The 24,817-nt window shown below is 43.3% G+C and overlaps 1 protein-coding gene across 3 annotated transcripts in view; it reads right to left on the bottom strand.

Moving 5' to 3' along the window:
* Positions 1-24,817, bottom strand: part of FLNB (filamin B) — a 72,157-nt gene that overhangs the window by 10,731 nt on the left and 36,609 nt on the right. For 2 of the 3 annotated variants that reach the window (XM_063411872.1, XM_063411874.1), the window contains exons 11-38: positions 24,295-24,431; positions 23,724-23,917; positions 23,295-23,408; positions 22,642-22,785; positions 22,182-22,305; positions 21,768-21,928; positions 21,137-21,227; positions 20,729-20,898; positions 18,574-18,691; positions 17,433-17,695; positions 16,216-16,813; positions 15,826-15,999; positions 15,285-15,447; positions 14,743-14,903; positions 13,915-14,082; positions 12,251-12,374; positions 11,822-11,978; positions 10,054-10,243; positions 7,988-8,235; positions 6,153-6,227; positions 5,350-5,452; positions 4,322-4,462; positions 2,693-2,821; positions 2,040-2,213; positions 1,728-1,886; positions 1,149-1,352; positions 473-625; positions 49-171 (exon numbers count right to left, since the gene is read on the bottom strand). In XM_063411872.1, coding sequence (XP_063267942.1) covers positions 49-171; positions 473-625; positions 1,149-1,352; positions 1,728-1,886; positions 2,040-2,213; positions 2,693-2,821; positions 4,322-4,462; positions 5,350-5,452; positions 6,153-6,227; positions 7,988-8,235; positions 10,054-10,243; positions 11,822-11,978; positions 12,251-12,374; positions 13,915-14,082; positions 14,743-14,903; positions 15,285-15,447; positions 15,826-15,999; positions 16,216-16,813; positions 17,433-17,695; positions 18,574-18,691; positions 20,729-20,898; positions 21,137-21,227; positions 21,768-21,928; positions 22,182-22,305; positions 22,642-22,785; positions 23,295-23,408; positions 23,724-23,917; positions 24,295-24,431 — 4,760 coding nt within the window. The remainder of the gene's footprint in view (positions 1-48; positions 172-472; positions 626-1,148; positions 1,353-1,727; positions 1,887-2,039; positions 2,214-2,692; positions 2,822-4,321; positions 4,463-5,349; positions 5,453-6,152; positions 6,228-7,987; positions 8,236-10,053; positions 10,244-11,821; positions 11,979-12,250; positions 12,375-13,914; positions 14,083-14,742; positions 14,904-15,284; positions 15,448-15,825; positions 16,000-16,215; positions 16,814-17,432; positions 17,696-18,573; positions 18,692-20,728; positions 20,899-21,136; positions 21,228-21,767; positions 21,929-22,181; positions 22,306-22,641; positions 22,786-23,294; positions 23,409-23,723; positions 23,918-24,294; positions 24,432-24,817) is intronic. The other variant, XM_063411873.1, reaches the window with a different exon arrangement.

Genomic DNA, 24,817 nt, shown 5'->3' with positions numbered 1-24,817 from the left:
TACACAAGTGCAAGCTGTAGTTTTGGGGATAAGGATGTTGTTGCTTACCTGGGATTTTTAGGTTCAGATCACATATGCTTCCTACTGTTGCAACAGAGGGAGCCCGTCTTGTTCGTGTGATACTCTCCTTAACTCTTCCTTCACCACTGATCTTCACACTAAATGGGCTGCCTGTAAGTATCATAGCTAGTCATTCCTCCTCTGCTTATTACACATGCCACTGAGGGCAGAAATAAAAGCTTCCTCTGACTTGTAGGGGATCATAGGGGAACTTTTATACCCAACTAACAGTCAGGCCCAAGTCCAACACACCCACATAACCAGGACAGTTTTGGATGCTTGCTGCTTGAGAACAGCCTCCTCAAATCTTTGGGACTTACGGTTTAAGTCAGATCACACAGCCCACCCACAGTTCCAGACAGATAAGACTTCTGTTGTACTAATCAAAAATTTGCCCAACACTTCTGCTTACCTGGAATATGTTCGTCTGCAAATTTAGTGGACACAATGTAGACACCAGGTACAGTTGGAAAATAGGACACTTTGCAAGTTCCATCTTCTAGATCTTCAGTTTGGATCTCTACCTTGCTGGGTCCTTCAACTGCCAGGGAGATCCCACCATAACCTACAATACGGATAAGTTAGCCTCAAATTTCCAAATCTCTGCTCTCTACATAAAATAGTCCAAACCCATAGCAGGCGCAAGTTGGTATGTCTGTATCATAATGGGCACATGGGAGTTGCATGATGCCTTAATGGCATTTCTGTACTCCTAATCAGTCTGAGGCAACTAAAATTCTCTGACTATATCCCTTCTTTTTCAATAATGTTGAAAAGTTATCTACTAAGCTAAAAAGTTATCCAAGGCTCCACATTAAACCAACAGGGAAGTAAGTATCTTCCTCATTTCCTTCTTGCTGTATACCAAATGATACTAGAGCCAGCACCACCCCCAGTGACAGTCCCTGTTGGTTATAACAAAGACCTTGCAAAGCATATTCTAAGTTAATAGCACTGTCTGTGGTTAATAACTGATAATAATGACTGTGTTTAATAGCAGCTGCTGCTTTGCAGCTCACATGCTCAGGGAGAAAGAGCTCTCATGTAGACTCAATAGCATCTCATGGTCCCTTTGTGAGAGAACTAACCAGCATCTCTTGTGTCTACAATGAAGTCACACATTTCAAAGGTTCGTCCCTCTACCAAGCCACGTCCAAAAACTCTTGCCCGTCTGGCATCCCCAATCTCAGACTGGACCACCATGATTGTTACAGGGCTGTTTGGTACATGGCTCCCATTTTTCTTGATGCTAACCAGATGTTCTCCTACTTCCCGTGGAATGAATGAGATGCCTACAAAGCAGAGAAAAGTGAGAAATTTATTCAGTTTTTGTTCATGTTATACTTGATTTAAATGCCTTAATCACACCAAGAAATGAAATACTGGGAGAGCACTCTTTTTACTCATCTTGAAGTGTTGCTCTCAAGTGGACCACAAGGCCACTCATATAAGCTGACAAAACCCACTTCAATTGCAACCTGGTATGTCACATGCAAGCTAAGACAAGAGGCCATTCTTCATACTTTTCTGTCTTTGGACAACTGTAGCAAACACTATCAACTACTTGGTTGGACAACACTCTTCTGGGAACGAGCACAGAAGTCAGTAATTTTACACAGCAAAGGAAACAGGAGTAAAGGCTATCATAGTAATCTCTCAGAGCTTACCAATGTGGTTATTGGCCAGCCTCTTCAGAAGACAAGGCTCATCACGACCAGATGGGGCTTTAATACTGGCTGTTAGAAGACTGAGATCAGTCTCATTGATGTCCAACATGAAGTCAGCAGCAGAACCAAGCTTAACCTGAGACCGTCTTCTGTTATCATCTGAACACATAAAGAGAAACAAGTCACAAAACATTACAAGGTTAAGTGCAGAACAAGTCAGAGGACTTCACATTCCTGCCACAAACCAGGTTCCCCATGCTATCCGAGGTTAATTTTTAATATGATGTGCTTCCAGAAGTTTAAACTTTATACCTGTGATCTTGGCTGTGAATGGACTGCCTGGAATGTGTTTGTCATTGTATTTGACCAGGATGCTGTAGTTTCCAGGCAGAGTAGGCAGGTATGTGACTGTGCATGTCCCATCTTTGTTATCAATGCAACTGATCTCTGCTTTTGAAGGTCCTTCAATAGCCAAGTCCAGCCCACCTAGGAAAAAAGTAAAGTGGCACTTCTGTAAATCTTTGTGAACACCAGGTCCAAAAATTTGGTCCAGACAGAAATATCCAGTACCTTGTACTGAAAATGGAGCTTAAATGCATATTTTCAAAGGACAGCAGCAAAACCAGCTCAGACCAATCCACTAAGGCGACAGTTCTATTCAGTCTTTAGATTTACCTAACAGTGATTCCCCACCCAGTCATCATCCACTACATTTAAGCTGCTTTCAGATTATTTTTAATTAAACAAATAATTTGCACCCTATACCACAAGGTACATCTACTGCTCTCAAGAAGGGGCAATAAACCAGTTTTTACTCCAAGTTACAGCCTGATATTTGCATAAGTCATTTGTGTCACATCAGAGATATATAGTTGGACAGATGAATGTAAAATTAAAGCCTATGAGCATTACACTACCAAGAAATTCCTTATTTAGGGTAGGATGGGTTTAAAGAACTGACTTACCCTCTCCTGCATCTTCTGTGACAATAGTGAAAATTGCTGGTTTATTCGCAACCCCATAAATGAGGCCAGGCCCATAAGCAGAGACACTGCCGCTGTTGGGGTAATTGACATAGAACTGCAGAGGACTCTCTAAAGGGGAAAAACCAAAAAGAATCACTTTTAAGGATGAGTGGTCTGGACTACAAGAACTGATACCCATGTTCTTGAATGCCCTTCTCATTACATGGTATCTGAAAAACCTTATTGTGACTGTAATGCACTTAACCAAATAAGCCTCCATTTCTATCCTCAAAAGCCACTTTTCTACAATTTGTGCCACATTCATTCATGGAAGAGTAAGTGTTACTCTAGTTACCAGAGATAAGCTTAAAGGATGTTGTAAAGGGTCTTGTTCATTCCAAGTTTAGTTTTAGCACATTAAATCAGAACATGACTCAGAAGAAGGCTTTCCGTTCAGGCACTGATTCTGAATTTTGGTAGCCCAGAATTAGGAACTAGCACAGCACATTGACTCAATGAACCTGAACTAGCAAATTTGAAGGGTATCCAAAAATGTATTTGCCAGCCTCAGATTAGCTAAGCTGGTGCACAAGTACAAAAAGTACAGTCACCAACAACCAATAATGGTTTCAAAAAATGGCACAGATAGCTCTTCAGCCCAAAGTTAGATTTTGCAGCTGAGACAAAAACTTGATTCATGACAATCTTCATGAAGGAAGCATTATGGCACATCATCTTTCTATCCCAGCACAGGGTAAAGGCCTTAGTGAACCAATACATCAGACAGGTCAGCACCTATGGGGGTGCTATATCCATGAAGTGCAGAAGGGACTGAAGCAGCACCATGCATCGCATCACTGAGCTCCCTACTTCAGCCTAAGTTATCCTGTGTTTCTGTATGAACAGAACCAGCAGTCCCTCTCAGACAGTGCTGAAGACATTGTCTCATGTCTACACATCCTCTTACAGGTCCACCCCTTTCTGCCCAGCCCCTCAAAGCCAGCATGCCTGGAAAACCACAGGGCAGCCATGGCCTCCAGGCGAGGCAGAGCTTCCACTGGGGAGATGGTGAAGCAAGGACAAAAGAAAAGAAATGGAATGAAAGGCAGTGATTTCTGTTTGTTACGAAGCAGCCAGGAAGAAGCATAATATGCATGTGTGTTTTATTTTATTGCAATCAGATGTAAAGACTAACTACAGTATTTTAGCCAATCAGTTCTCTCCACAGTTTTGAGATTTTTGCCAATGCAGTTTTAAGGATAAACACACACTGTAACCAGTAGTTTTGTTAAGCACCACGGCAGTTAATTTCAGCCTGAAAATCTAGTAGTTAAAAAATGGTATGTTTCTTCTTCATAATAAAATGCCTCAAAAGCTAGTTTCCCAAAACCAAAATCCATTTTAAGCCTGGCTGGTATGATTAAACCACAATGGAAGCTCATATGTGCTGGCACTTCTTTGCTTTAGTTCTCTCTGGACTGCTTGCAGAGAAAGGGCTGCTGAACAGTAAAATATCCTGAGCAGATCTTTCCAGAGCATGTACAATCCAGCTATAGAACCTCACCAGACAGCAGATGTGTCAGCAGGACTCTGCACTCAGATTTGCATTGCCTGTTTTGTCAGACTTACCTGGGATGTGATTTCCCATGTATTTTATGTGCATTTCATGCAGTCCAACCTCAGTAGGAGCATATTTCACTGTTACTGTGCCATCTTTGTTATCCACGATATCTGGTGTATCTGTCTTTCCAGAGGGCATGTGTACTTCACCTACAAAAGGCCACCATGGGAGTTACAGAAGGACAAGCTGCCCGCTTCCCTTCTCCCACCCACAGAGAATTGTCTAGCCATTTTAAACAAGCATTTTAAATTGTTAAATTCCTTACCCACAGGCACAAATAAGAGACTAATGGGAACACTAACCAGACATGTTTTCTACTTAAGCTACATGAATACAAGGCAGTGGTAGTCATCTGGCAAATGGTCCTGTGACCTTACAAACTCTACAGGCAGGGCTGTTTGCTGCAGCTACGGAGCTTTTCATAACAAGCCGCATAAAACGTACTGATCTACCTTGTAGCAAGATGCTCCCTCTTCTGCTGCACTTTTGAAAAGGAAAGACTGACTGTTCCTTCAAGCTGGGAAAGGCCAGAGCTTGGGGTGGGATTGCTGAGCTAGAGGGCAGAGAAGACATAGGCCTTGCGTGCAGGAGCTTAGTGCAACCAGGGTGCTACTGGAGCAATGCTCTCAGCTGCCAGACATGTAGAAGAGGGGTCACCTGCTTTGGAGAAGGTATGTAGCAGGAATGCAGAATTAACTGCTTTATAGCATCTGCAGAAAAGAAATGATGGAGCTTATTAAGGATGCATGTAGCTGCTCCAGAAGGGAAAAAGCATAAACAGGCCCTACAGTGCAGTAGCTCACAGACTAGCACTGAAGGCCACAGCAACACCAGGAATCCTCACTTAAACCATTGAAGGGGCATATCCTACTCGTCCTCAGTGGGTGCCACTCAATGTGAAATTAAACAGCTACGTTGCTGGCAGGATACAAGCCCTCCTACGCACACTGTGGTCTAGACCACCCAGTCTGCTAGCTGCAAACGGATAAACACACTAACAAAAAGAATAAATCTCCCTGAGAGGCACTCCAGGTACCTGTTATTTCTCCTTTCCTTACAGCAAATGGTATAACCATATCAAAGGGCCTGAACCCCATGCCGTTCATGTCTCCAACAGGGACATAAGCTTCTTCTGTAACCTAAAGCAAGCAAAAACATGAGTCACTTCAAAATGGCTGGTAGAACCAAATGAGCACCTCCCCTGCAAGCACAAGCAGAAAAGTGTGTGCAGTGATTAATGCAGCTAGCCAAGGACTGAGCTCAACCAGAGCAGTGTCCGGCCAAGCTCTCTTTTATAACACCACACCACAGAGCAGAGCAAATCAAACACGGCACAGATGGAAGACATGCTGGAAAAAACAAAGAGATAAAAATGGAACACAAAGGGATGAAAGACAATGTAGTGCACACAAGACCCAAAGTGGCTCCATCTGAAAGGTTTTAGTTGCTTAAGGCCTGGAAGAGAAAGTGATTTTTAAATGGGGCAGAAAGATTGCAACACAAAATGGACAAAAGAAACAAGTTTCACAATGTGACTCCGAACTCAAGACACTGTGATTTTACTGGGAAAACAAAGCAGTGCACGCAGGGTGCTTTTGCCAACAGCAGACATTTCACAAGTGGAAGCTGTGGGTGCAATGATCCTCTTCATTTTTTTACATGAGTTTTTTGGAGATTCCCTTCAAGCAGCAAAGAAAAAACAAGGTCTGGATCCCAAGAACAATTGATGAAACAGAAAGAATGAACACAATGACCACAGCAATCAAGCAGTCCCAAGAAACAGGCTGTCATCTGAAATGGAACACAGATGGGGAGCTGAAAAATGTAAAAATTGTGTACCCAAGGGCGGAATCCGGGGGGGGAAGCGCCCGCTGGCTCCTGCAACTGTGCGGCGACATCATCTGCATCTACAGCCTGGGCAGGGGTAGAGGCAGGTTAGTTTTTATTAGATGTTATTCTGGCATGGAGGCATTCCTATCTTCCACAGTTCAGAACACGCTGCTTCCTTCCAGTTCAACACTTTCCTCCCATAGTGTAGTCCCTCGCACTCCTCTTGCCATAGCAAAGACCCAGATCCAGTCAGGGAAGCTGGGAAACTGACCCTATTCGCAGGCACTGGAGGAAGCCACCAGTGGCACAGCAAAGGGACAAAGCCAGTATGTGCTGCTGTTGGACGCTTGGGAAGGAAGCAGAAAGCTGTGCCTGAACACTGGTGGAATTGAATATCCAGTGAGGATATTCCCTCAATGAGGGAAGGGAAAGGTTTAAACCGAAGATGAGAGTCCCTGAGCGCTGCGCAGCATGACATACCAGCTGGGAGGCAGGGGAGCCAGCTGCTGTGGTAAGGCTGCTCTGGCTCATGCACTTGGGTGAATGACCCAGCCCATGTCCAGCCCTAGCAGCAAAGCCATTCCTCTGATTCACAGCTGGGACGACTTTGTCAAGATGCCAAATGTGTTTTCCCTGGGCGCAGCCACTCTTCTCACCAGGCACGCAAAGAGCACGACTTGCAAATTTCCATCTCTCCCATTAACCCAACACAAATGGCCGGGACTGACACCCACGCAAGCAGCTCCCTTAGGCTCAGCCACTCCAGCCCTCCTGCCCGTTTACACCACTGCAAACCACCCTAATGAGATAACTCACTGGAAATTTCTGCATGGATGGACTCCACTAAGAAAACCAACGCAAAACAGAAATGCTGCTGTTTCAGTGTTCTTTATCCCCAGCTGAAACACCGAAGTCAAACACATACTGTATCAGTCAGCTAGGAAGTGGGAATTTTGGCTGGCCAGGATGGGCTCCCTGACCTCAAGAGGCATTTCCTGTGGTGAACCTTGACCAGTGACCAAGGGAGTAATATCTCTCAAGGAAATCTTCAGACACCCGTAGCAATCTGCTAGGCTGACAGGTAGGAAGAGCCAGAACTGCTGGCCCTGGAGACTCGCCCGCGAGCTCCATCTGGACTCAGTACAAATACAATCCCGTGATTTCAGGGACCAAGATGCACCAGAGGCTGCTTTGGCTGAGATTACAGGACCAGGAATTGTTTTGCCAACACAAGAGCAATGTTCTTCACAAGAAGGGCTTCTGTGAAGCCTGAGAGGTACTTAGTCTGCTTCTTGGGGGGCCTGGGGTATTGTTTGCTAAATGTGGAGAATTGCACAGTGGAAGGAAGAAATGGAATTGGAATTAGAAGGAGGGGGAATTTGGCTATAACAGTTTAACTAGCACTTAGAAATAATTTTTAAGTGTGAGCTAATAGTGTGCTTCCCTGGAATCTGTCAGCAGACCGTTCCTTATTTTGGGATCAACTTAATAAAAAGTGGGAGACAAGAGAAGGCAGAGCACTGTCTCTGACAATGGCCACATAATTAGTTGTAGAAGCTGCTTACAACCACCCTGACATCATTTAGATAAAGAACTACATAGTCAGGAACTGAAAAACAAATTTCTTCAGAAAAGCCAAGTCTTCATCCTCTGATGGTTTCTATACCACTTCACTTAACTATATTGACTGCTCAAAATAAGCCCTGCAAGGAACAAGGAATCATTAGCTCTTGCTAGTCTAATCAACACCTGAACAAACATTTACACATAGTTAACCTATTGCTAAATAAAACATGGCAGCAGAAATCTGAGTGGGAGGTACTTCGGGAGCAGAACTGGCTTACCATGACAGTGAAAGGACTGTTGGGAATGTCCACCCCACCAAAGCGGACATAAATCACGTAAGTTCCTGGTTTGGCAGCAGTGTAGAAGATATCGTAAGTCCCATCCTCATTTTCAACAACATCTGCTTCAGCTTCTGTCCCATCTGGCGTGAGGACGGTACATGTCACTTTTCCCTTCCCTGCTGATTTGGCGTCTACCACAAAACCAACCTCCTCACCAGTCTTCACAGTGGGTGCAATTCCAGGACCTACAAGGAAATTTTCATGACAGAAGGTGTTCACAGGACAGTTTTCCCAGGCAGATCACCTGTGAGGTGCCTGGGGATAATGGCACCAAGACATTGGTCCCAGGGAGCCACAGATGTGGTTTTGGGAGCAGATGTACAACAAGGGACATTTGTAAAATTGGTCAGCACAGCAGTATGCAAGACCTGGCTACCAGTTCTCCTTCTCCTCTGCAATCAGAAAGGCTGAATGGGAACAGAGACGAAAAAAGCCAAGTTTGAAGAAAACAATGCCTTAACCCTTACTCTTATCATCCTACTTCTTTATGCACAGCCAAAGGCGCTTTCTTCTGCCAGCAACTTGGCTGCACTGCTTTAACATAAACCTCCCTGTACAAGCAGCTACAAAAGGGCACAGTAGCAGCCATGGCCACATTTCCTCCACCATTATCCACAAACGATTTTCCACTGTTCTGCCACACATCCCAAAAAAAGAACATCATGCAACAATGCCAAAATTGTGGTAATCAGATCTAGCTTGAAGCACACTGTGTTTAAATGAGAACTATTATGTCTTATTTGCAGTAGTACATATTGAATACTCCTGCTTCTGACCCTCACTTGTTTCCAGGTAAATGGCTCATTTTCAAGTGGCAACGAACTTGTTGGTTTAATACCTTGGCAGTATTTCAGCACTTACTCCTATGGTGATTGTGTTTCAGCTTTACAGCACTGAATCAGAAGCACTTTTTGGAAATGGGAAATTTCAGTGGGTATCTGGCAGTAATTTCCATCTCAGTTACTTTGACTAGTTTGTGACTTGAGTTACTTGGAAGAGTATCAGATTTACCCATTAAGGCATCTTTTAAACAAAATTTGAGGCAAAGAGGATATCTCTTTTTCTTCCATTGTGTCAGGAAAGTATTTCTGTTTAAAACAACTTGAAAGTAGCCAGCTCCTAGAGAGGCCTCAGGTACACTCTAACAGGTCCAGCACAATGCCCACACACTCTCACAGATCTACAACTACAGATTAGGTTTCCCTGTTCAATTTGGCCTTGCCTACTTTATTTTTTTATTCTACAATCAAGGGACTTAATGTTTAGTAGTATTCTTGTAACTAGTTTCTGTCACTTCTGCTCCCTGCCACAGCTTCCTGGGAGGTCAGAGCACGACACGATGACCAGCCCAAAGCCACATGATGAACACCCATCCTTAAAATCTGTGTGCTCCTACAGCAAAAAATCTGCAGTCCCCTACAACAAGGCAATGACTTTTTTGAGTCATAGTCTTTAGGTTCTCTCCTTCCCAAAAGTCTGCTCAGACCCAGGCCAATCTTGACCAGACAGAAAAAGTGGCAGAAACCCCCACTAATAACACCCAGTCTGAATAAGCCTTGCTAATATGGAAGCACATGACCAGTTAATTACATCCTCAGAATTAAATCTGTTGTAGCTTGCAATGAAAAGCTTCTCACAATGCTTACTGTGCAAGGAGCATAATGCTGTGGACACACACATATGCGCTATTTTTAATTCAACCTCACTGAAGTTTTCAGCTAGATTTATTGATGCCAAAATAAGCATCAAGCATCAGACAGTTGCATCTAGCTGTTTATAACAGCCCAGGCAGTCTGACAGATTTTGCTAGGGCCTGCAAGAGATCCCTGCTCACCCACAGGGGGGACACTTCTTTATTTTTAGGAACACTTCTTCTGAAAGAGCAGCCAGACTACACAAGTCTCAAGCATGTCTTCTACATCCATCACATCTATTGTACCATGCTCAGAAGGCAGCTTTACACCCAGAACAAACAACAACAAAGAGAAGAGGCAAATACTCACCTGTGGCCAAACACTTGCTGGCATCCCCAGCTGGAGACGCTCGGATCCGATAGGGAGAGGCCGGGATATCATCTCCACCATACTTAACACCAATCATATAGCGGCCTGTTTTGTCAGGGACATAGGTGACCGTGTAAGTGCCATCCTTGTTGTCATGAATGTCCACTCTCTTGGGCTTGCCCTCTTGGTCCTAAGGAATGCAAACCAGAAAATTTAAGCACTATGAAGGTTTTGAATTTCCTTAGCTGGGCATCAAATCTGTTCACAACCATACTTAGGTGGTCTCAAGCAGACATGGAACTGCAGCTTTTTGAAGTTTAAAGATATTTTGCTCAAAGACTAGTAACTAAAAAAGAATATTAAGAGCAGAAAGGTATCAGACCACTATAAAATAATCAGTGCTGTCATTAACTACTCTTTGGTTGATATGAGAATGTTTAGAAGAACAGCAAGCCATTTTAGTGAACTTTATATTAATTGTAAGTTCAGGCTTCAATGTCATACTGCTGTTGGAAATGAAGAACACTTCCCAGGTCCTTGAGGCACAAATGGGCATTCACACTGTGCAGCTCTATCCTGAGTGAGCAGTGGGTAGCCTTGGGCAGCTGCTTCCTGAAAGGCCTGAGGGCCAGGAGAAGCGTTACTGGAATCTGCTGTCATCCCTCCTGCATGAGGCATCCAGCTTCTGGCACATTGCAAAGTCTACAGGTAAAAGCAGGTCTATGTAGCCCCTTCAATTACCATTTCTCATCAGCTGCAAAGCACAAAGCATTTTATAAAGTCTTCCAAGCCTGCTTACAGGGAATCACAAGTTGACTCCATTCTGTATTTTGTGGCTTAACACTGCCTGGGGTACAGTATAAGCTGCAAAGGACTTGAGATTTTAGGCACAGCACAGAAGAGATTACTTTTTTCAGGAAGGTTTGTGAAACATTTGACATTCAACAGCTCAGAATAAGAAGCAAACAAATGCTGCCAGAAGGATCACCTATGCACTTCTACCATACAGGACTTGTGGAACCTGATCTTCAAAGCCCCAGCCAGGCTGGGAGCTCTGACAAGCATTTTGGATCCTTTAAGAGCAACTTGCATGCTAGAATTAATGGCAACTGCTTTGGTGCACCTAAGGAGGCATTGAGACACAACAGGAGCAAGAATGCAGAAGGGCAAGTACAACCAGGCTTACTGTGACCTAGGCATGCCAGGGCTCAGCTATATGCTTTATGGTCCACTATCCAGACACCTTTTTGCTGAGGCCACAGAGTTCAAGCATCAGAAACTTCAGAAAGAAAAGTAACAAAGATAAATCAAAACATTCATGCAGTATCTCCTTAAGCAGTTATGACTTCTGGCAACTTTGAGGAAGACATGTGTGGTAATTTATTATAAGGTGATAGAGTTGTCATTACCTCATGGCCTCGCTGAACACTGCTAGAAGACTGCCTCCATTTCAAATACCAGTATTTTCATAATCTTACAAAAAAATTACTTATTTCATTTTGGGCATTTGCAGAGTGTAAAGTTAGGTGAGAGCCAACTAGAGCACATCTGACAACTTTAAGATAGAAGTTTCACAAAAGCACTCTCAAGAGCTTCACAAATGCAGAGTGCAAGACTTTCCTGTACCAGATCTTAGGGTCCAGTCAGCAGCCCAGTCTCCAGGACACTGGGTATGTTAGGATAAAGCTGTGGCCACTTCTGAAAGGAGAGACTCATGCCCACCCACCTAGAAAACATATTTCCCGTCCTGCTTGGTTTTGTTACTTACTGTAATCTGTACAGCCAGAAGTCCCTGCCCAGCATCCTTAGCATCCACAGCAAACTCCACAGGCAGGCTGGCTAGAATGCCATAGGAACTGAGCCCTGGTCCACTTGCTGTCACTTTACTGGCATCGTATGTGGGAAGCACCTTCACCTTGAAGGGACTTAAAAGAGCAACTCATTATTTCCCCTCCTCCCAAGTCAATGGCTGATAATTGCTGCGATACATTCTGAGGTATACGTGGATACAGCCTTCTTACACTGTCTGCTGCAGGTGCAGTGGCCTCAAAACACCACTGAACCCTGAAGTAGTGCAAGGAGCTGCACTGGTTCAGTAGAAAGGACCACAGCCAATCCTTAAATGGTGCTCATGTGCTGGGACAACACATGGGACTGTTAAATGTTCAGTTCTCCAAAGTTTCTCTCATCACCTTACCTTCGAGGAATCTCTTCATCAGCATATTTGACAGTGATCATGTAGGGTCCCTCCTGCATAGGGGTGTACACCACTGTGTGGGTGCCATCTCCATTGTCTACCACATTAACAGGTCCCACAACTCCTAAAAAGGCAACATATGATTTTCTCAGCTTTCCTATTAAAATACAGTCATTTGCTGCACAAAGCTACAAGATGCACTGCTCATTTACAGCTGGCAACAAATTTCATGCTTTGTTTTTTTTAAATGAAAGCAACAGGCATGGATCAATGATCAGTTTCCCTTATTTTGTATTCAAAGCCATTGACTTGAGATAGATTTTTTTTTATCCACTGCTCTCTGGACTCCCATCTTCTTGCTGTAAACAAAAGCTAGCATGAAAATACTGGAGGAAGATCTGCCTTTTGGTACATTCTAGGTCAAGAGCAATTGCTAAAAGTGCATTGAAGATCTTTCACGACAGAAAATTACTAAGGCTTTTAATTGTCTCAACTGTCATTTACAGGATTACTTATTATTACTGGGATTCACCGCACAGAACTGAGCCCTAAAGCCAGTTGGTGTGTAGCATTCAACAGTTGAGTCTTTCACAATCAGGTGTTTAGAAAGGCAGGCTTGCTGCCTAGGCAAGAACACCCTGCAAGCTGCCAAAGACCTAAGAAAGCAGGATCAATGATTTCAATTTGTATTAAGCTAAATCTACAACAGATTACGTGACATATCAGTTCAGATCAACACACAAAGCAGTCTACAATTACAAGTGGGCTTTAAAACACAGAAAGAATTAGTAGTAAAGCAAGCAGAAAAGAAATTTATATAGTTGCCATGCACAGCCTAAAAGCAACATTGTTGGTTCCCACTCCCTCCTGGAAATGATTCTTGCTGTTGCCAACCGGATTTCCCAGAACCAAAACTGCCAGTAGTTAGTGAGAGTTCAAACCTGTCTCAGTGTCACCCTTTGGACCACCTTTAAAGAAATCTGAAATTGCTTGCAATGGGGAGCACCACCCCTGGGAATTCATCTCATCTGCTAGAATTAAAGAAATGTTACCTGCAGGGTACCTGCACAGCAAGACCTGACACTCCAGTGGGGAGGCAGCTCTCACCTCTCAGCAAAGTGAGACTTGCAGCCAACAGGTACTCAAGATACTGCCAGTACTCAAGGTACTGGCAAGATACTGTGCCACTGAGACACAGCTTTCTAGGTTAATGCAAACACCATTAACAGTATCATTCAAGAGCCCTGTTGCTCTCTGGGGACCACTGTGCAGCTTCACTGTGATTCAGAGACTGCCACAATCCACTGACACAGGTTTCCCAAGTCACTCTTCACACGTTAGACTTTAGATTTACTTTTTGATGTCTTAAACTTAACACACAATTGTTCACCAGTGATGGTTATTCGTATCACTTCTCCCAGCCCTGAAGATCAGGTGATTAGGCTAAAGCCATCAAAGACACTGTCCCCCAGCAGCACGACTTAGGAACAGCTCTCCTTTCACAGCATGACATGTGGGTCAGCTGCCAAGGGGCACTTGACAGATGAACAGGACCAGAGGGAAATGCTCATTCAAGTAGCATTGCCACCTCTGCAAGCAGGGCCAGGACCATGTTACCTGCCCAAACACAGATATAGGCCAGAGGGAATACTTTTGGTTCTTACCTCTGGGACCTGTCACCACCACTTCAAGAGGTGCTATTCCTGCCTTACTGGTGTCTACAGTGAAGGACTGGGGGATTTTGGCTCGAACAGCTGTACCCAGGCCTGGTCCTGCTATCTTCACCTTGCTGGGATCCACAACATCCTTCACAGGAACCTTGAATGGACTGCCTGGAAGTTGACACAGTTTTAAACACCACAAGGTTAACATTACAGAGAACAAAAGACCTTTTTTCTCTACTTTTCCTTAGGCTTTTTAATTACTATCCCTCTGGTGCAGGCAGGAAAGAGAACACCACAGCCTCCACACTATCCCTCTACTTCTGCAAAAGCCAGAAGTGTAACAATGGTGATTCTACATTTTCACAGAATTGCTGACAACAATCTGCTTCTCACACCTCAGGAAAAAAAACTAAACATGAAAGAAATCAGAAGTGCAAATGAAGTATCATGGAGGCAACACATTTCCTTATATATTACTAAGTTCAGTATGGCAACAAAGAGAATGGGAACAACAGGAAACATCCCCTCTTACTGAAGAACGGGATCTTTATTGCATCCACTTACCAATTTTCATTTCCCAAAGTATTACACACCATTTGCGCATAGTACCAGTTATTTGTCAAGGGTTAATGCCCCTTTTCCTGCCCCATTCATCTGTACCCATCTGAGCAAATGCCACTGCCTTTTCTGCCTGAGTTCTGAGGAAAAGCAGAAAGCCAAAACCACATCAACATCCCACAGCACAAGAGAGATGCAGCCAAATGAGAACTCTGAGTCCACAGTTTGACTTCTCCCCTCTTCTAAAAGCCGCTGAGCAAGAGCTCTTACCAGGAATATGCTCTCCTCCATATGTGATGTTAACATCGTACTCTCCTGGAACGTAAGGAACATACTCAGCACTGCAACTCCCATCTTTGTTATCTTTACAGCTAATTTTAGATTCTGAAGGTCCTTCAACAGTTATCCCAAGGCCACCAATTCCTGCCCCTCTGCAAGACAGAAACACACATTGTTAGAATCATCTGCTTCTAAAGCAGCTTTGTAGCATTCACATGCTCTGGCTGCACTTTCATCCGTTTTGGAAATATGGTATCCTGACTTCCGATGTTCAGCCTTCAGCATGTGCTGGCATGCAAAGCTGTTCAGAACTACCTCACTCAAATTTTCCTAGAATTTTCTCCTTAGGAACTATCAATCCCTAATGTTGAATGTTTGCAGAGCAGAGTAGATGAGTAGACACACAGTCATCAGCTGGACACAGCTTGGCCTTTTTATAAATATTTGTACTGAGCTTAGCATCCTGCATTGCATACATCACTACACTCCTCCCCCATTCAGATACTCCTTCAAGATCAAACAGGACCCATCACCTGGTGAAAACCAAAAAGGCATTTGGCTGATTTGTGAAAGCTTCTGTAAGTCCAGGTCCTTGTGCCTTCACACGTGATGGATGGCAGCCCTCTGTAACATTCACTCTGAAGGGACTATTTGGCACAGGCACACCATCATATGTCACACTGACTGTGTGTGGACCTGTTAAGAAGAAGGAAATGTCTCCTGAATTCCCTAAATATGCTCATCACTTAAAATAAATCTACAAGATGCTACAGACTTAAATGTCAGTATATGGGTAAGAGTTTCCTCTTGCATTTCAAAATATTTCACTAGGATTTTGTAACTCAGATTCCATTTACACACTGTTCTTCTAAAGACAAGTTCCCGTAAAAGTTAGTTCTTCAAGTTAAAATAGAGCTACTTCCTGTAGAATTAGCTCCTCTACCGGCAGGCTTCTTGCAAAGATGCCAACAAGTTACTGGCAGACCTCAGGGGTTTGCCAAATGAAAGTGGCAGAAGAGCTGCTTGCTCTTGATTTTCCCCTTTTAAGTAAAAGAAAACAAACCCCGAGGTTACCCTTTTCAAACGGTGTGTACTCCACTGAATATGTTCCATCAGCATTGTCTTGGATGAGACAATCTGTGGAGGAGCCAGATGGGCTTGTGATTTGTGTTCTGATGTGGTCACCACCAGCCTTAGTTAGAGGTCGAGCATCCACGGTGAACTCAGTTGTAGCTTCTCGGAAGACATCTACAGGAAATGTTTTGAAGAGTCACTTCAAGAAGTGCATATATTCCAACAACAAAACATTTGGTGAAGTAGCATGATAAACAACTTGTCTGGGAACATGAGAGTCCTGTCTGAGCAAGGATCACCATGGAAACATAAGGCTTTTACAACTTTCAACGCTCAGAATACTCAGAAAGGACTGCAAGTCCTACAAATTCTGATAACAGTTCATCTCACCTTTTCCTTCGACTCCTGGCCCAAACACTTTAACTCTGCTTGTGTCGACAGCTGGCTCCACTTTGACCCGGACTGGGAATTTAGGCACTTGCTCTCCTCCGTATCTCATCTTGATAGTGTACATGCCAGCTAAGAGTGGCACGTAGGTAACAACATAGGTGCCGTCTTTGTTATCATCGATCTGGACCTCAGCTTTGGAACCAGTATCTGACAGCATGTCCACCCGCAGGTCCCCAGGACCCGCTTCCGTGCAGTCGACATTCAGCAGCCCTGCTTCGCCTACTTTACCATGCTCCAGACCTGGGCCCGTGGCAATGACTTTAGAGACATCAAATGGCATTTCTATATCTGCCTTAAAGGGCGAACCAGGAATGTGAACTTCTTCAAAGAGGATGTTTACAAAGTACTCTCCAGGCTTTGTAGGCAGGTAGGAGACAGAGCAGGTTCCATCGCCGTTGTCCGAACATTCAATTTTAGCTTCACACGGGCCTTCTACTGTCAAACCCAAACCTCCAGTTCCTGCCCCTTTGGTATCTATCATAAATTGGGCTGGTTTTCCAACAAGGCCCCCTCGAAGACCTGGACCATGAGCTTTTACCTAAAAGAGAATATGCAGTTGAGCTAAATGGCCTTTTCCATGTTACTGCCAGAAAACTTCCTAGTTAGACTTGCTTGTATATGGAACTCAATTAGCAGGCTCTTAAAAATAAACAGAAGGCACTGTCTCCTTTGCCACTCAGGCCATTTTTACTGTAAAGCTGGTACTTCTCCTCCAAAGAGACTTCTAGGCAAGGATATTTATAATCTCACCATAGCTGTTTTTATATAGCCATGGGAAATAAAAGGTGGAAATGTTAAAATATTTGATGGCTGTACATGTTTTTCTTGAAATATATTTCCTTAGAAAAAAAGCATCTTAATACATCAGAGATGCTTATCAGACAGACTTTATTAAATTAGGAGCAATACTTGAATTTGCCACACAATGCAAGATATATATTTTTGATTAGTTCAACTTTTTTTTCCAAGTAGACTGTGTTACAGGAATGAATTCTACAAGTCATGGAGGCTGCAAAAGGAATCACTGAGCACTCTGAGTAAGGATGTTCCTGGGTATGTTTTGACCAAGTCCAAGCCAAGTCTCATACAATAGCCCACAATTCAGTTTTCAGGTTTCAGGTATCAGGTGCTGTTACAGCCCTATACTGTTCGCTTACCTTGGAGGGATCTGGAGGTAATGTGGCCTCCACAGTGTAGGGACTCCCTGGGATTGGGTTGCCATCATAACTCACATCCACCACATACAGTCCTTCTTCCCGTGGGATGTATTTTGCAGTGCTGCACTCCTTACCCAGAACTGGTTCCACCAGACATGGCACAGCTTTCCTCATAGGACTGGAAATATTAACCTCCAGTTTACCTTGCCCACCAGCTCCTTTGGTATCAATTACAAATTCCTGATCCTCCCCTACTTCCACTCCTGAAAAAGACAAAGACCGTATTACATTACTTAGTATCAGACAGCGGTCCAAGGAATCTCCCATGCTCATATCACTTAGGGAGCAGGTACTGGCAGAGCCCTGCCCAGTCTGCATTCCTCTGCAGGCATAAAACCTGCCCAAACCAAACAAAAAACCAAAAAAACCCAAACAAAATCAAATGCCTTGGTTAATTGACACTACAAAGCTACAGGGGAAAACAAGCGTGTAAGGTGTGGTCTGACAGTATCAGAGGCTCATTTCAGGAAAGCAACAATATTTCACAGCCTTAAGTTCTTCCACTTTTGGAAAACAAAAAGACTGTATGAATGATGCTGTGCATTGTAACGGTTTGATACATTTGAACAACCATCTAGCCCTCAGGGAAACAGATTTCATCAGTGAGTGCTGAGCCTGGTGAAGCATCCAACTAAGTTCACCACAAACGACTAAACCCCAAACACGTTTTCTCCACATTACTATGTAATCCTAGCAAGGAAAAAAAAAGAAAAAAAAAGAAAAAAAAAGAAAAAAAAAGAAAAAAAAAGAAAAAAAAAGAAAAAAAAGGAAGAAAAAAAAAGAAAAAAAAAAGAAAAAAAAAAGAAAAAAAAAGAAAAAAAAGAAAAAAGAAAAAAAAAGAAAAAAAGAAAAAAGAAAGAAAAAAAAGGAAAAAAAAAAGAAAAGGAAAAAAAAGAAAAAGAAAAAAAGAAAAAAAAAAAATCTAAATTTAAATTCAAGTTATAAAGTCAGAGCTGGTTGATCCCCAGCTGTAGCAAGTTAAAAAGGAGATTATTTTGCCTGCTTCTGCTCCAGCAGGACATGTTGGCTATCACCCAGACCCCAGAGACCCTTCAGAGACTTCCAGCCCACAGGTACTTACTGTTTTCGAGTCCATTGACTCTAACTTTGCTTAGGTCTAGAGGAGCAGCAACACCCACAGTGAAAGGGCTTTTGGGGATAGGATCACCACCATAAGTTAGCAAAACCTTCATAGGGCCCTGGTTGGAGAATTTACATGTTAGCTCAGTTCATCACTTTGCACAGACACACCAACACCCAAGCAGTAAATAACCACAACTAATCTCTTTCATCTGGCCACAGCCAAACTTCCTGGTTTATGGACACTAAAGCTCTCACACCACTACAGCCTTTCAAAGTACTAAATGGTTTTTATTTAATACAGGAAGAGCAAAAAAGACAGTTCTTTCCAACATTTAATTAGACTATATTCAAGCTGCCTGGCAAAGCCTCCAGCTCAGGCTGTCTCCCACCCTCCCAGTGCTCAGACCTGACACCTGGATGAATATCCCACTGCTCCAGACCAGGTATCCCCTTCCACCACACGGAGAAGCCAAAGCTAAGACTGCAAAGAGGCCATATTATTACAGCATCTGAAATACCAGGGGTTTAAGCTCTACAAGTCAGAAAGATTAATGCTCTTGTGTATTTTGGCTGGAATGCTGCACAGCCACGGCAAGCTCCAGCCCGTGATGTGTGTTCTTTTTATCCTCTCCTACTGCAGTTCATATTTTAGCTATATTCACTGTTTGCTTACTTTTCATTCTAGGCCAATTCTGCTCAAAAGTGAAATAATCATGGATGTTTCATGCAAGCTAGTGATTAGCTTTCATGATTATTTTTGGATGTTTTTATAAAACACACATGGGTAGCTGTAGCAACACCATGATATAGATATGGCCAAATAAACAGCATTAAACCAAGGCTGCTCTGCAACTGACACTGCCCCTCAGGAATTTAACTACCTACTCCATCCTTCCCCTGCTCTGAAGAATCCACAGGCTCATTCATAAGATATTGCTTAGGTACCTGAGAAGGTCGGCATCCAGGAAAAACCTGTGTGCTCACAGCATGGAGGGACAACGAGGCTACTCTAATTACTGAGCAGTCTATTTCATCTCTCTTTAACCATTGCTCTCCTCCCACTGTTATCTGCGAGCATCTCCTGTAAGCCTACAGTTTTTCCATGACCCATGGTACTTCTCCAGATGGAAGATCCAAGTTGAAAATCTGATTTGGGCATCCTGGCTTGTTTCAACAGTGATTTTCAGGTGAAATACAGCAATCTGCTACTGCTCATGAACACATGGAGTACAGAGGAGTGCTCCCTTCTGCATACCAACCCTGACTAAACAAGCCAAAGCCTCTCCAAACAGGCACGCTAGCCACATCCTGAGATCATGCAACTGCTTTATGGAAAAACAAATGCCAGTTTTATGGTGCTTCCAAGAATTCTGACCCAGCATTATCAGCTAAATAATACTGCAGTCTTCCTCATTAGTTCACTTTTACATAGCTCCATTCAAGGTAGCTGGGACAGATGACCTGGGGCATTTAGTTGTTCAGGAAAACAAGACGAGCAAAAAATGTTTGTCTCAGCACCAGAGCACCTAAGTCCTCACGAATATGAGATTTGCACATTCTGGTGTTCAGTGGCCCTTTACAAACATACAAGTACAGCATAAGGAAAAATATTTCTAGTTACTAGGAGCTTCCACTTTTAGCTCTTTAATGGTGTTGCTAGAAAGGCACCAACTTCATCATTTGCCTACTGAGAACTAGTGCAGTGTCGCCCAAACTCTTCTTTTGTCCCTTCTCTGGTTTGCATTCCAGCTCCTTTGAGACCAGCAGCTTGCTGACAGGCAGTACACTACAACCCCAACTCTACAGGACTGTGGCAGCAGTAAGCTCCATTGTGGAGTCTGGGAAGGTTTGCCACCTTTCTTCTTCAACTGGTAAGGTACGGAAAGATGATGTGAGCTGTGTGCTACTGCACCAGTATCGCTCTCTGCCACAGAAAAGAAACCAGTGGGAAGCTATCCATAACTACACCAGAAAAACTGCATTACTGCTTTCCAACTCCCATTGTACTGCAAGTGTTAGGGACCCACAGGAACAGGATACCATGGCAAGTTTTCTCTGCTTTTTCCTCTGTGCACAGGTACTAGGGAGGAAGGTCATTGCACTACTGCAACATGAATTGTTCACTCTTGTACAGCTACAGGAGTCAGACCTACCTGCTGTATAGGCGTGTACCTAATTGTGTGGGAATAGTCATAGTTGTCAATGATATCCAGATCCATCACTGCTGCTCCTGCCACCGAGCTGCTGAACTGCACATCCAGTGGTGCTTTTCCAGCTCCCTTGGTGAACACAGTGAAGTGTGTTGGTTTGCCATTTTCCACACCTGAAGAAAAATGTTCATTCTAATTTACACACAGCTCACACACAGAAACTCTTCTCAAGAAGCATTCAGTACCAATAAAGCCCAGTCAACCAAAATGCCAAAGGAAAAGGCATTGTTTCCAACTGCCTGACACCCCACCCTGCTGCTACATCCCAGCAATGCTCAGCCAGGCTGCAACCATCCTGCAACAGCTCCTCACGATCCAGTACTGGTCATACTACATGAACCCAGCTCTCACCAGTTTTGTTCAGCCCAGGTCCTTCAGCTTTCACTTTGCTGGCATCGTGCGAGGGGTCCACTTTAACTCTGAATGGGCTCGCAGGAATTTCCTGCAACAAAAACGTAACTCCAAAAATAACCAGGTCACTTCTTCACTAGTCAAAATTAAACAGATAATAAATTTAAGATAATTTTGCTCTAATTCCAGCATCTTGAGTAAAATTTCACCTCACTTAAACATTGCCTTACTGAGTATAATTCAAAATATAGGGCAAAGTTAACAGCTGGAAATTTGTCTCTCTCTGCTTTTTATTTGTAAGGAAAACTTTTTTCCCCTATTTTCCTTGGAAAGTCACTTAGGTTTTTTTCCCTCAGAAGGCAGCCTTGCCCCACCATGGAGACCACACTCATTATGCCAGTCCAACACATTACACAAACTTCAGCGTCCTCAACCAACTCCTCTCACTTGCATACATGCTAGCATTGCTAAAGAAGTTTCCATTTTTTACACTGTTACAGAAACAGTGACCAAACCAAGTGCATGTGAGCTGACATGGAAAGAGCCAACAGTGAACTGGCAAATGCATGGTGATCAAAGAGCAAATAAACAGATTCTCAAAACAGCAGGCTGCAAAACAAATATTACAAACCTCTCCTGCAAAAAGCACTTTAATAGTGTAGCGCCCAGCAGCAGGTGGTGAGTATTTCACTGTGAATGTATCATTAGCATTGTGGATGATGTCAAAATCTATGTCCTCTTCCTCACTGCTGACCACACGAGCATCACACTTAATTCCAACACTGACATCACCTAGGAAAAGCAAGTGGAGGTTTTGCTACTGGACAGTACAGACATTGCCAGCCAAACAGCCAGACCATTCCCATTTCTAGCTGTCTGAGTCACCATGTTAACTAGTGTAACAGATCAGATCACAACTCACTGCAATGTTCTGCTTCCCAAAGTTTTTCCAGTAAGTATGGAAAACCAGCATGGAACAGTACATAATCTCCTCCTTGCATGACCTGTGATTCTGATACTACAGAACAGTCCAGCCTACTTTTACCTTCTCCTGCATCTGTGCAGTCCACAGTGAAGTGGGTCGGCTCACTTGCTTTCAGGCCAGTTCTCTCCACACCAGGTCCAAACACTTTGACTTTCTGAGGATGACTCCCTTGACCTATAAGGACCTACATAAATTCACAAGGGTCAGAATGACACATCTCTGTCACACTTGAGATCACAGCCAAGTCAGAGCATTGCTCGGAGAGGAGCTACAGGATAATAGATGCAAATGAATAGCCACAAATCTCCCGGCTGCAGGTGGGCTGATAGGAGACCACCATGTGAACTTGTAAAAAAGAAATATTTATACAAGTGGATAGATTTCTAAAAAAATGGAGCAGAATGGCACACCTCCTTGAAGTTCACAGAAGGGTTTTATCATCCTAGTTGTACTAACAAGTAGTTGCGAACACCAATGTCCTATTTGGCTAGAACTAAGAACTATTCATCTCCATACTTACCCTAAATGGGCTATTGGGCACATTGGCTCCTCCCCAGACAACAGAAATTGTATGTTTGATTGGTTTAACTGGCACATAGGAGCAGGCAAATACACCATCAGGCTTGCTCTTTATCTGGATATCTATAGGGTTTCCTTCTCCATCCTAAAAAGCAGTAATAGAAGCAGAAGGTTCAGGTACTTCAAAAATGTTTGCATACTTTGAATAGCTCAAGACTGTTCCAAAATGTGTCAAGTTGGTTTTTTTTTTCAGAACTGCAGCCCTGAAATGCTGAAGAAACATGCAATTTACACTCCTGTAAGTCTTCCTGAACTAACACTTGCTCACTCATACACCATCCTACAACACATAGAAAATTCACATGCTCAAAGACACTTCAGTGCTTCCAAATGACAACTCAAGGAAATTAAACCTTGCTTTGCTGAGGAGACTCCAAGTAAGGAAGCAAAGCCATGTACTTCATACGCTTCAGAGCAGTCATTTTGTCTTCAGTTGTTGCCTGACTACATTACACAGATCAAAGCACAGAGCTTTGACTGAATTACACATGCCCAGAATTAAGTGGTGTGTGAGTAGAAATACTTAAGGGATTTTTCTAAACAGTATTAAAGTTCTTTTGCTGCAGTTTCACACAGCTGCCTTTGGGTTTTTACCTGTGCATACATCTTCAGAGGTGCTTTCCCAGCACCCTTGGTTTCAACTGTGAACTCAGCAGGATTGTTCACTATACAGCCAGTCCTGTCCAAGCCTGGGCCATAAGCCTTCACCTAAAAGAGCACCTCAAGAGTGTTAGTTTGCAGTTCAGAAAGAGAAACAAAACTGAGTGATTTATGTAAGACCTGCCCCCCTCCACAAATCCCATGAAACATGCAATATTCTCCAGCAATTTTTCATTGCATTAATCAAAACCACAACAGTGTTACTAGAAAAAGCAGGGGAATATCTGGCTGGGTAATATCTTGGCAAATTCAGAGCTTTAAGCAGAGGCAGTTTAAGAATCTGCTACCAGAATCCTTTAGAAACATCTCTACTGTAGTTACATCAAAGGCATGCTATGCCATGGGTGAACTCCCATGCCTCACCTTATCCGCATTTAAGTCTCCTGAAGCTGGTCGAATGAAGGCCATGTAAGGGCTGTCTTTTATGTCCTCATCATCGCACATGATGTGCACAGCATATTCACCAGGCTCTTTGGGCCAGTACTTCACATCACATGAGCCATCATTCTTGTCATCACACTCAATTTTAGCCTGAGAAGGGCCTTCTATTGCAAAGCCTGAAAAAGGAACAAGTAGGTTTTTCATGTTAGATTTGTCGTGGCTGCTAATTTAACACCACTTCTACAAATACCTTTTTGTTAGCCATAACCATGCCTGATCTCTCAGTCATCCTTCTTTAGCAATACAGGAGATAATTCATCATCCATCATTCCATTCTGGATCTCATCCCACAAAACCACAGATTAACACTCTCCATCACACACACTCCTGTCTCTAGGCCTTGCCTTTGATACTCTGGTAGATGTTTGTGTTTAGGCCACGACGTCTTACAGACATGGCTTTTTCACTGTTGGGAAATGTATTGTTTCTCATGAGTTCGCGGCTAGCATTGTAAGATACAAATATTTCAGGGAAACTAAGTCAAGTAACATACCAAGAGAGCCAACTTCTGTGCCAATGGACTCGACCACGAAGTCGGCTGACTTGCCTACAATTCCCTCATGCAGTCCTGGCCCCCAGGCTCGCACTTTCTGAGGACCTGCTTCATGACCCACCTGAACTTCAAAGGGGCTACCAGAGAAAAATAAAGCATAGTATTAGAAATGGGGACAAATACAGCATCTATGTTTTCCCCCAGGCATTTTAATGAGACTTTACATTGGATTTTCCAAATTAATAGATGCTATCATGTGGTGGCACAGTACTCAACAGTGCCCTTCTAGCAGAGAGGTCATCCAACCTATCACATGCTTATATCTTCCACCACAAATCCTGAATGTGAAATACTTGCTCTGCTTGCTATAGCTGTGGACACTGAAATAATAAATCCCTTCAAAACCTTACAACAAAGTCCAAGCTGTGTGACCCACCATGTTTTATTATTTTACTATTTATTTTTTTTATTCATGATTTTGTGTCAAAAAGACTGATGCAAAATCGCCCTTCAGAGCTTTGTC

The sequence above is a fragment of the Prinia subflava genome, chromosome 14 (assembly GCF_021018805.1).
Source record: "Prinia subflava isolate CZ2003 ecotype Zambia chromosome 14, Cam_Psub_1.2, whole genome shotgun sequence".
In the NCBI taxonomy this organism is placed as follows: domain Eukaryota; kingdom Metazoa; phylum Chordata; class Aves; order Passeriformes; family Cisticolidae; genus Prinia; species Prinia subflava.
The sequence above is the reverse complement of the archived record's forward strand: the minus strand, read 5'-3'. Positions and strand labels throughout refer to the sequence as shown.